At 38.8% G+C, this 12,607-nt stretch overlaps 1 protein-coding gene across 1 annotated transcript in view; it reads right to left on the bottom strand.

Moving 5' to 3' along the window:
- The window catches only part of WDR27 (WD repeat domain 27), a 90,667-nt gene extending 80,644 nt beyond the window's left edge, over nt 1-10,023 (bottom strand). The window contains exons 1-8 of the mRNA XM_059468750.1: nt 9,841-10,023; nt 8,839-8,980; nt 6,476-6,600; nt 5,897-6,010; nt 5,112-5,163; nt 4,563-4,633; nt 3,580-3,694; nt 2,142-2,274 (exon numbers count right to left, since the gene is read on the bottom strand). Coding sequence (XP_059324733.1) covers nt 2,142-2,274; nt 3,580-3,694; nt 4,563-4,633; nt 5,112-5,163; nt 5,897-6,010; nt 6,476-6,600; nt 8,839-8,980; nt 9,841-10,023 — 935 coding nt within the window. The remainder of the gene's footprint in view (nt 1-2,141; nt 2,275-3,579; nt 3,695-4,562; nt 4,634-5,111; nt 5,164-5,896; nt 6,011-6,475; nt 6,601-8,838; nt 8,981-9,840) is intronic.
- Between the last annotated feature and the right edge of the window lie 2,584 nt (nt 10,024-12,607).

Raw genomic sequence — 12,607 nt, forward strand, 5'->3', positions numbered from 1 at the left:
CCCCAAAAAAACTAAAAATTTTTGATGCCACAATAAATAAAAATTGGCATCAACATTTTAATAAATTTTCCAATTAGGAGTCAGTAGACTTACTAGTTTGATTTAAAATCAGACCACAAGAGTTGAAGTAAGGATATGGAAAAATATGAAGCTGTAACATTATTCAAAAAAAAAAAAAAAAAAAAAAGCCCCAAATGTATACAGTCAAATTTGTTAAAAACCAGAAATGAAACAGTTCTGGTTTGTGATACTTTTACATGATATGAATAATTTTATTTGTGGTTTGCACTACTTCCATTGCAGCAGTAACTTTTTTTACACTTATGTAAAAAGTGTCACCATCAAGTTATTATGAACACCGTAAAGTGATATATCCAGGAAGCTTAACTCACTGCAACTCTAAAATAATAAAATCCATTGTGATGAGATTCCTCAATGTCAAAAAGCTTAGGAAAGTGTGAGATGCCTAATTTTGGACATCAGTGTTCCAAAAATGTTTCATTGCTGCTTTTGATTGCAGGCAGGAAAAGCAGTATATCAGGGTTTGCTCAATTGTTCAGACAAATCTGAAGCATCTTTTAAAACCAACACACTCTTTTAAAAAAATAAATAGAAAAGAATTTTTAAAAACACAAACCTCTCAACCTAAAATATAATGGAACTTAATTAATAGTAAGAATTTAATGGCCATGACTGTTTATAAGAAGAACAAAACTTTCAGCTGCGATGTGATAGCTGAAAGAACAAATAGACCTTAGATGTACACTGTGTAGCAGTAACAGGTGGGAATGGGAAAGTGATGTTACCTCAATTCAGTAAATTCAAATAATCTATTACTGCAGATATTACTATTACTATTTTATCTGGAAGTGCAGAGGTAACTTGTTCATGAGCTGTAATTTGCCGTCCAAGGAAGGAACAGGATAGTGGCTGGCACTGGACTATCAGGGTGAAAAACATATAAAGTCCTGTATATGAAAAGAGAGCAATTCAGACTAGAAGCAAAATTGAACAAGTCAGTTCCTGGAACAACTTCACTAGGGACATGGTTTATTCTTTATTGCCAGAAAACTTGTCATCTTTAAAGATGTGCTGCTGTTCAAATAAAACTTACAGTTGTGATGAAGGCAAAGCTTTGATGCTTTGAGAGTCATATTATACAAGCAATAAGACAGATTGTAATAATTAATCACCTGACCTTAAAGTGCTGTCACCGCATTAAAATATGGTTGAGATGTGCATCTAAAAAATCACCACTTCCTTCCTCTCAATGGTGGTACTTCTAAATATGCAGGCATCATGAAAATAACTGTGAATAATTACTTAAAGTAACATAAAGACAACCAAAATTGTCCAGTACTGCAGGATAATTTTCTTCTTTGTTTATCAAAAGTTATATATCTGACCAGAGTTTAATCAGTTCCACCTGAATAATCCACCACAGAGCAAAGGTTAGGACAAGAGTTTTCTAAAACATGTTGTGGCTGAGAAATTTATACATGTGACAATCATAAAATACAACACAGACAGGTTGTTATTTGAGACAGATCTTGTGGGAGTGTCCTGAACAGATCTCCAGGTGCCTGATAATATGGTTAAATTTACCCTCAGGAAAGAAATGCACTGTAAGAATTAATTCTACCTGGCTAACCAATTCCATGGGAATGAGAAAAAGCTTCATGTTCTGAAACATCTGTCCCTCTGACAGAAGTTTGACTGGAGCAGGTTATGTAGTTCAAAAATTATTTAAACTTGGAAGACAAACTGACACAGTCACACAGTGGCTGCATGAGATATTTCTTTAGAAAAGCAAACCCAAAATAAATTTGATTTATTAATTACTTTTTAACTCATCCTCCCTGATCAGCTGGTATCAATAGATGTTACAATGGATATTCTCAATGACATTTTTATATAATTATTTTTCAGAATAAAACCCAGTTCTAACTTTGTATCAGCTTGTGTACGTTATCTTCCTAAGAGCAGGCCACTAAAACTTGCAGATCACTAAAAACATTATTTGATTTTCCTACTGCATTTTTCAAAAAATAAAAATTGGCAGTGAAAATAATCCAAGAACCAATAGGAACTCTGAGAAATAAATTTGACTCAAATACTAGGTGATATTTTAAAGGACTTACATGTTTTCTTCATTATGGAAACATACAAAAAAGTCACAATGCTCAATTAAGAGGATAGGCAATGATATTTCCACTGATCCTTCTGGTCTCATGTTGTCTGTTTTGCAAAGCCTGGAATTATTTTGCCCTTCACCTAAGAAAGTAAACAATACCAGCTATCAGAATACTATGAAATAAGGGAAACAGACAGAATTGAAGAGAGAATTTGTAGCAGTCATGAAAAACTAAGACCACACTCAAGAAACTTCTATTCCAAAAGATGGATATTTCCTAAGAACAAGCTTTCCTCGTTATTATTGTGAGGGTTTTTCACATACCGAGAGACAAAATCCAAAGATCCTACTTAAGGACTGAAAAGGAGTTTGCAGATTTTAGGCGTTTTCATCTCAAGAAATGACACTGAAAGTCATATTCCAACAATTCTTAAATATGCTGGGTACCTTTCCACTTAGCCTGAAAATTGTCTTGACACTAAAGTTACAACATAATCCAAAGGCAAGGTGAAAATCCACCTCATTCTCCAATCCATTCTGCATGTCTAATTCACACTCAGGAACTACTAGCACCAAATTCAGCATTATATACAGATATTACATCACTCTCTTTCAAACATGAAAGTCAGATCCACAGATTTTAAATAATAACAAGAAATGTAGCAGTCTTTCTCCTTAGGTTAGGACCTCAGGATTATGGAAGCTGGACCCCTAGGCAGGTAAGAATACAACAGTCATTGATCCAGAAAAAGAGCAAGCAAGGAAAACCAGATTTCCCTTTCCTTAGCAAAGCCACAGCAGTGCTGAGGGGACAGGGGTCTGCACCTCACCAGGGAGAGGGTAACCTCCCATTGTACCAAACCTGTCACCTGCTCATGGCCATCCCAAGGCACAACAAGGCAACAATTAAACCAGCCTGATACCAGGGAATCACCTAGCTGGGGTTACCAGGGCAGCCTATAAAGACTTATATGTACTCCATGTTACACCACTAGATATATCACAGCCAGAGAAATATCACATTATGAAGGCACTGTTATAGATTAAAAAAAAAAAAAAAAAGACAAAAAAAAATTAAATAGCTCAAAGGAACTTCAAAGGTAACTGAGAAATAGTACTGCATTTTGACAAGGGATTAATTTTTAGGTACTCGTTCCGTTCTGAGGCCTTGGACAATGAATTCAATCAAAACAAATTCTTAATACTGCACATGATGCAATGTTTCATGAACAAATGGCACTGGCCAAGAATTAATTACATACATACATGCATAATTCCTTCCAGATACACCAATACCCAGCTACATATCAGCTTCAGTAAGAATTCCACGCCACAGACTCATAAGTCTACCATTTACAATAAATTATCATGGTAAAAAAGCACACACTCAGTAGCCAGTAATAACTAGACTATACCATAAAAGCATTCTAGGAGCATTGTGCTACCTATCTCTTGGCCAGATTTCCACACTTTATTACAGAATTTCTCTTGCTCTTTCTTTAAGTCGATATGTGCTATACAACGGTAATTATGATCACTGATTAAACTGAAGATCCAAAGCTGCAAGAAAAAGAAAAAGCAATTGCAATAAAGATAAAGCTTACATGAATACAAACTAAAGATCCAATATTTAAAACCATAGATGTAATTAGTGAACTTTTGTATATTGCATCTCACCTTGGACAAGAACTCCAATTATATGTATCCCTAAGACTGTTAAAGATAATTAAAGCAGCAATGATCAGTTTGTGCTGTACATCTAATTCCCACATGTTTATGTGTTTTGAAAAAAAAAGCTCCTTACAGAATATTTCTCACAATTAAAAATCACAGGTAACATGGGTGCAATTGCTCATTGGGTCATGTGGGTCATGAATTTCATTTATACATTTCTCGGTTTAGATACCACTACAGGTAAAGCTTTAATTTTCTTCAGAATTACTGAACAGTAACACTGAAGAAAAACATCTGGAAATTATCATGTAAATATATTCTTACCATGAAAGAAGTGGTGAAATGGATATTCACATTTACCACATTTTTATTAGAATTCTCACATGCTGAAATCAGAGCCTCTTCCATTTAATTGTCATGTATTTATTTTTCTTGGCCAAAATAGGAAAATCCTATTTTTCACCTTTTTTCTTTTAAAACAGATATATTTATAGCCTCTCAGAGTGCTCTTCTTATATAATCCCTGATTGTGCTCTTACAAGTTTTCCTGGTTTTCAGGAAAAAGTTTCTGTGTTGTAATAGAGGTCTTATTTACCATTTATGGTTTACACTAAAAGCACTGAATTATGCTTACTAAAATAAGTCTTTTAACAATTCAAAAAATTTAGGCAGCTTGTGAACCTTTTTTATAGACAGAAGCATGAATAATAGTTGATTCTTGACATAGAGACTGAGTTTAATGAACAATTCTTACCAGTCCCTCAGCACATCCAGTGATAATCTGTTTGTTTTCTTCATCAATTAGCAGACTTAGCAAAGGAAATGCTGCTCAAAAAATAAAGATAAAAACATTTCTAGAGTAGACACAAATCAGATATTTAATTAAAATGCATCATTCAAAATTGAATCTTCTTGTTTATAAAGACAGGTAGAAAAAGCTCTTACTGCAGTTCTCATGGTTGCACAGAGCTTTGTGTGTCTCAGCCTTTGTGCTGCCGAGGGCTTTGTGTTTGCAGGTCTCATCTAAGCTGCTTTTGCAGTGGTTTCCTGCACCCTGTCACCCAAGCTGCTGTGGCATGGTTTGCAGACTTATAAAAGTACACTAAAACTATCCACTGGGAAGCAGACTTTAAAGGGAAAACTATTTACTGTTGTCTTTAAAGGATAGTATGTTTACTGTTACGTTGTCTACAGGAATTATTTTCACTAAATCAACCCAAAACTTCTATAATAATCATAGATTATTATTTAGAGATAGGAGGTTTTGCTATGCAAAAATACATTTTAAAAATAGAAAAATTACCTGTTATTATTCCTGACTGATATATTAACTGGCTGGTAGAATAGTCCCACACCTTTAGATTAAAAAAATGAAAAAGATATAAAGATAGGTATCTACTTAGATATCTACTGAAAACACAACTTTTAACAGTCATCATATGGTGAAAACAGAAAAATGCAGGCATTCAAAGTAATGTTCTTAGGAAAGAATTTTTTTTTAGCCCCTGTTTCCAATTATGAAGGGTTTTGTCCAAGTGATAATCATCCCTGGTGAGAAAGGGCAAACTCACATTATATGGATACACAAAGTATCAATTTTTCTTAGGTTGATCTCTCAGTGATTTTAGTAAATTTACGAAAAGGCATACATGAAAAAGGAAAGAAAAGAGGAGAGGGGTGCATTGCATTCAGTAACCCAGTCCAATAATCCCAAAGAGGAAAATTCAAATTTATATCAGTAGAAGCAAAGGGAAATGTTTCCTTCAGCTCAGCATACCCGAAACATTTCAGTTACAGCCAAGCTAATCAAAATATTTTATTTCTATTTGCCAGATGATAATAATCACTGAAGTTAATACTTCAATGTGTAAAGTTTTGAGTATACAAAACCTGCATTGTTCTTTTAAAAAAGAGTAATTAATTCTTGTTATAATTTCCCAAATAATTCAAAGAACAATGTCCTTATCTCCATAAAGTCAAATACATTTTTACTTAATCTTCAGAGCATATATAAAGGGGAATAAAGAAGAATACTTCACATATTCACCAAATTATTCTTTTTAAATTTCACTTTTACAATTTCCTTGCCTTAAAGGTTCTGTCTTCTGACACTGATACGAGCATACTTTTCTCCCATGTGCAAAAATCAGCAGCAGTCACCGGAGCTAGGTGTCCATTCAATTCAGCTAGTACAGCCTCATTCTGTGATGAAACAAGTCAAAAATAAAAACAGAATGGACTTCAACATAAAATTGACAATTAAGTGTTTTGATAATTAATAACTCTTGCTAAGCATTGTCAGATTTGTTTTCAAAATGTAATTCAATAAGATTTCTCTTATTGAAACTGAAGCCCTGTATACCATCCTGCTGGCAAAGCCACTACACATTACTTTTGCTCCTTCAGACTAAATGATACAGGAACAGTTTTTCAGATGACCTAAGAATATTTTCTACTTTTAAGTTATTGAGATACTGTTTCATTTCAACTCTTTAAACATAGCCTTCTATCTGATATATGATGCATTATCAAGTGCCAGTTCCTATTCATTTTATGACATAAAATGAATGTTTTTGCTTAATTTTACTAACATTTCTGTATCGTGATATTATTTGAAAATGAATAAGTAAAAGAAATACCAGTACCATACAAAGAATGCTATCTCACCTTTGCACTTAACATGTAGATCTGATTTCCAGCACATACTGCCACTTGTTGATCATCTGGACTAAATCTTACATGAAGCACCATTCCCAAAAGAGTTCCTATAACAATTCCTCGAGGTGTAAACCCTGCAGCAATTGTATTGTTAATGAGACTCAATGAAATATAAAAATTAGGCGCAATGATTCTAGGAAAATTGGCATAGCAACTACTAACCACAGAGCTGGCCCAGTTTCTGTCAGGAATATGTACAAACACACTGTTTACAAACACCAGGGTATTGGGGAAAAAAGCAGAGAACTATAGACCATCAGAATTCCTCCATCTGCCCTGTTGCCTAGACATGATCTGCCACTCCTTATGATATTAATCATTCCCATCAAATCATGCTTTCTTGCTTCTACTGAAGATTGCAAGGGAAAGTATTTTTGGAGTAGGGTGATGTGCCCATGGAACCCACTAGTGCCACATTCATTTTGGAGGTAAGAAATCTTAACTGAAGCCCAGCAAACCATGGTTTTGAAAAATACTTCTTCTGGCAGAGTATGCCAGTCGCTCAGCCAAAAAGTAAAGAGGATTTTCCTTCTCTGCTTTTATTTTTTCATTGGGAAAAGGCTGAAAGAGAAATTACACCACTAAATATCATTACAGAGTCAGATAAGACTAGATCTGAGAACAGGTCATATTTCTATCCTGTCTTCATGATTTCATTATGGTCATCTCACTGGTTCAAGCAGACTAGTTTCTGCTGATCCCTACCTTATAATGCTGCCTTTAATGATGTGAGGATAGTCTGGATATGTCATTAAATTTCAGGATTTCATAGGGAACAAATCATATAGAATACAAGCACAACTACAGGTGTCCTTTCAGGCTTTCATATTAGATGCTGTGGAGTCTTTTTACAATTGATTAACAGGTCAAGGTGACACAAAGAATTCCTTAACTACTTTGACACAGTTTATAAGAAATAATATGAGAAAACGTGCCAAGAATGTGCAGAGGACAGTCTGTGGAGACAAAGTCTCCACAGCATCTGCTGAAGAGCCTGTAGATGAAGAGAAAATGAAAAAATCAAGCAGCAGACAATCTGGATGCCGAATGTCTTTGTATCAAAACTACACACACTCTTTATCTCTCTGCTACTTTATATTCCTATCTTCCAGTTTTATTTCCTTCAAATTCATTTCCTCCAAATTTTATTCCCAGTTCCTGAAGTACCCTTTGATTTTCTATGTTATTCTTACATGGATTAAAATTTAATACTGACCTTTATTTATAAAAAGCACTGATATTGTTAACATGAGCTCAACATTAGTTTTCATATTATATAGATTTGCAAATTCAAAATGGAGCAGAGTACAAGAGAACTCCCTTACATTAAGCCATTGGCAAATCTCTAATTACAGGCAACAAGCCAGAAACTTTTAATAGTGTGGGACATTGCCATGCAACTTTAAAAACTTTAAATATTGTCACCAAAAGGAGACAGATTGTCACTGGAAATCCAGTGAATCATGACTCTGCGGATCTTTCTTTCTTTTTTTTTTTTTTTCCTTTTTCTTTCATTATTCTACTTTGCAATGAATTTAAGCTTGCAAAGAGGTTAGCCTGCTCCCTAGAATCTAATGCCATTGGTTGAGGCTCCAAACCAAGATGGTGGTCAGAACACTAAAATTCCTATTTTCTGTGTGCTGTGTCACCACAATGCTCTTCCATTCATGCACTCTTCTCCCAGATCAGACACTTGCATTGGTCTCTCTCAGGCGCACACACGAAAACAATGTTCCAGAGACAGAAGTAGAGGCAAAGCAGTTCCACAAGTATTCCAGAAAAGGAAGTACTTTGGCATTGCGTGTTTAATTATGCAATGCCAAAGTATTGGCAGTACATAGCAGTATTGCTATGATTATTTTTCTTCTGTCCATTGTATTGCACAGTGGCAGAGCGTCACCGCCTCTGCAGTGCTTCTCTGCCCGCCCCGAGGCGAACAGCACAGCACCTAGGCCAGCTCCGGAGCCAGCCCAGCATCGCCGCCCGGGGCCGGTGGCTGTGACAATGACAGGACGGGCTGTGCTGCCGGCCCGGTTCAACTCGGCATTGCCGAAGAAGAGCAGGAGAGAAGCACAGCATTAATATGGCTGTTCCTGATGCTGAATCTGAGTGACTGAGGCGTGCTTCTCAGAAATAAAATAATCTCGCTGGAGAAGGAGCAATGGGAGAAAAAGGAGTGTTGGGGTGGCCTTCCAAGGTTGTTGCTGCTCAGAAACTGGCTGGACACTGGTCTGAGTGATTGGTGGTGAATGGTTGCCTTTGCATCACTTCTTAAAAGGTGACACACATATATTATATAAACAATACTCTACCTTCTTCCACTTTCTGTGTACATTCATCAAGATTCCACACTATCACACGTTCATGAGAGGCAGAGCAGACAAGGAGTGGATTGATTTTATTTCCAAATGACAATGCAGAAATTGAGTAATGATGCCCTGACAAATATAATGGCTGACAAATGTAGATAAAGAAAAGTTAAATTAATAACTTCAAACAAAGATTATGAATCATATAAAAGTACAAATGGAACAATAATTAATTTTTATTTACAGCTTCAAAATCACCTAAACTACAATGTAGCTGTACTGGTTTGGCTGGGATGGAGTTAACTTATTTTCATAGCAGCTTGCATGGCACAATGCTTTGGATTTTGTGACAAAAACAGTGATGATAACACGGTAATGTTTTGGCTGTTGCCAAATGCTGTTTGCACAGCACTGAGGCCTTCTCTTTTTCCCCACATTTTCTCAGTTTCTGCATCCCAATAATAAACTGAAGATGCATAAGAGGTCGGGAAGGGACACAGCTGGAACAAATATTTCAGTTTACTGAACTGGCAAGGGGATATTCTCTACTACATGATGTTATGCTCAGCAATAGAACTGGGCTATTGCATGCAAGAAGGTGTTGAGGGCCTGAGACATTGACTCTAAGGTGGCTGTTTCTCAAAGCCTGTGCTGGGCTTAGTCTGGTTGTAGTGGGTGCCTTGGTATAGCTTTTTTCTCTCTTTTCCCTTCACTCATTAAACTACCTTTGAATCTACCTGTGACTTCTCACTTCTTCCCATCCTACGCTCTCCCCTACCCTGCTGGGAAGGAGTCAGCAGGAGCCTGGGTACTGGTTTAGCTGCCAGCCAGGGCCAACCCACCACAACAGCTAATTTTATTCTTATCACAATAAAAAAGTTCATAAAAATGCTAGTAGCCTTCCAGCATTGAAGTGAAACCTGACACTTCTACATTACCTTCAAATATTTTATTTATAAATTAGTTTAAAGTAGCAGCCTACCAAGGGCTCTATTCTAGCTTTACCTGAGCAGTGGCTGTGTTCCAGACGCACAACCCATTGCGGCTCACGGGGAAAGCGCAGTGATGGTGACTGCACGCCAGCTGAAAGAGCGGCTCCGGCAGTTTGCCTTTGAACAAGTGCTTTTCGCAGACAACGTCAGGATCGCGGCGTACTCCAGAGGCGCAGCCGGCCCCGGCGCCCTCCATCCTGCGAACGGCCCCGCGGCGGAGCCGGATCACCGGGGCCGCCTGCCCCCGCCGGCTGCGTCCTGACCCCGGGGGCCCACGGCTCACGGCCCCGCTCGGGGCTCCCTCCCGTTGGGAGGCGGAGAGCTCCGGCCCCTGTCCCGGGCCCTGTCCCTGTCCCGGTCCCGGCCCCGGCCCCGGCCCCGGCCCGTAACCAGGGCAGCGCCGCCGCTGACGGGAGGCCGCGCGGGACAGCCCTCGGTCGCCCGCAGAGCGCGGCGGGCCCGCGGCGGCAGCCGCTGTCCGCTCACCGGGGCAACGGGCCCCGGGGCTGCTTCCTGGCTCTCCACAGAGATGTCCAGGGCATGATGACCAGCAGCATGGCCCGAAGGTCCAGGAGTGTCCCACCCGTGTCCCATTCATGGGACGCCAGCTGGAGCACTGCGCCCAGCGCTGGGGAACCCAGCACAACACAGACATTGGAGAGGGACCTTAAAGAAGAGGTGAACATCTCTCCTGTAAAGAAAAGAAGAGGGATTTGGGCTCTTCGCAGAATCACAGAGTCAGAATGGGTCAGATTGGAAAGAGACCATGGTGCATCATCTGGGTCAATTTCCCTGCTCAAGCAGAGTCATTCTAAAGCGCACGGCACAGGATTGCATCCAGACAATTGTTGAATATCTCCACATTCTTATCTTGGGAGAGATTCCACAACCTCTCTGGGCCATCTGTTCCAGCAGAGGTCACTTGCACGGCTTTTCCTCATAGTCAGGAGGAACTTTTCAGCCTGGAAAAGAGAAGGCTCTAGGGGCACCTTACAGTACCCTGTGAATATATAAAGTGACCATACAAGAAAGACAGAGATAAACTTTTTTACCAAGATCTGTAGTGTCAGGATAAGGGGCAAAAACATTAAACTAAGAGGGACTTGATTTGTATTGGACAAAGGGGGCATGTTTTTTACAATGCAGATGGTGAGGCACCAAGCAAAACAAACCTTCTATTTTCCCCAAGTTTGTGGATGATGCCAATTCGGAGGGAGCAGTCAGAAACAAGCTGACAAGAATTTCGTGGAGTCCAACAAGAGTAAGTGGAATCCCATGTCTGGCACAGAGTAACTCCATGCAAGATGAAATGCTGAAGGATGAAGGGGGTCTCCAGAAAAGGATCCAGATATCCTGCAGGACAAGCTGAATGTGAGCCACCACGGTGCCCTTGCAGCAGAGGCAGCTAACTGCATCCTGGGCTGTGTTAGTAATAGAGAGTAGCCAGCAAGTTGTGGGAGTGATCCTTCCCCTCTATTTGGCCATGCCTGCAGTGCTGTGTCCAGTTTTGGGGATTTTGGTACAAGAAAGATACTGACATACTGGAGCAATTCTAGTATAGAGCAAGAAAGATGGTCAAGGAGCTGGAGAAAATGCTGTACACAGAAAGGCTGAGAGAGCTGGGTCTCTTCAGCCTGGAGAAGAGACAGCTGAGACTTTATTGTTGCCTACAACTACGTAATTGGAGGATACAGGAAAAACAGACTTTTCTCAGAGGCATTCAATGATAAACTGGATCCTGGGAAAACCCAATTAGGGTCATACCAAACCAGCATTTAATTTTTTTAAAATATCATGACCATGCTTAAATATCAGAACAACTTTCTGAAGAGAGGTTGCAGATCTCATATCTGATGTTGTCCAGCAGTCAAATGGACATGACCCAGAGCAACTCAATTTGAACAGGAAGGTGGACAGGAGGAGTCCAGAAGTCCCTTTCAACCTGAGTTATGATTTTATGGCCAAGTTTTTAATCTGCATCAACTTAAACCATTTTGCTGCAGATCAGTCAATATCAACCTCAGCTTCTTTTCAAACAGATACTTTCTATAGGGATGTCTTAATTGTGTCTGTCTATAATTAACACTACAAGCATTTTTGCCCTATATAAGCATCTGATATATCACTGACAACGTAGTCCCCCTGTCCTTGTTAGTTTTGCCTGGAGAAAGTACCAGTCCAAATTCCCTTTAGTGTGTGCATGTGAATTTGGATAAAGCCACTGTATTGAGAACCAGCTGCACAGAGGCAACTCAGTGCACTGCACATGACACTGTTTTTCTGAACTGTGACTCATGGCTGAGAATATTAGAGAAAATTTTATTGCTAATATGCTGGTGACAATTTTCACAAGCAATACAGTCATGAATGCGTTATGACAGTTTAGTCATTGGTAAAGAAAAATAAATGCTGACACAGTAAAAAGGGTGTTGTTCTGACACGCAAACAACCCCTGGGAATCTTAAAGAACTTGTTCTGAAACATGTTGTGTCTCTGTAACTGCTTCTAGGCAGTTAGGTACCCTTTTTTACAATTTTCACTTGACTTTATTTTCACCTTTCAATATTTATACCTATGATACTTTCAACAATCTACTATCCATAACAACTAGTAGCAATCCAAAGAAGGTTCAGAGAACTTGGACTGATTTCTTGACTGATCGTTATTGATGTGTAAATGTGCAGGAAGAATTTTATACCTCACCACACCCCCATGAAACACCTCTGACAGTTATTTTTTATTTTTATTTCCTTGGCTCCACATATTCCCACACCTTAGGT

This window comes from Ammospiza nelsoni, chromosome 3 (genome assembly GCF_027579445.1).
Source record: "Ammospiza nelsoni isolate bAmmNel1 chromosome 3, bAmmNel1.pri, whole genome shotgun sequence".
Classification (NCBI taxonomy): domain Eukaryota; kingdom Metazoa; phylum Chordata; class Aves; order Passeriformes; family Passerellidae; genus Ammospiza; species Ammospiza nelsoni.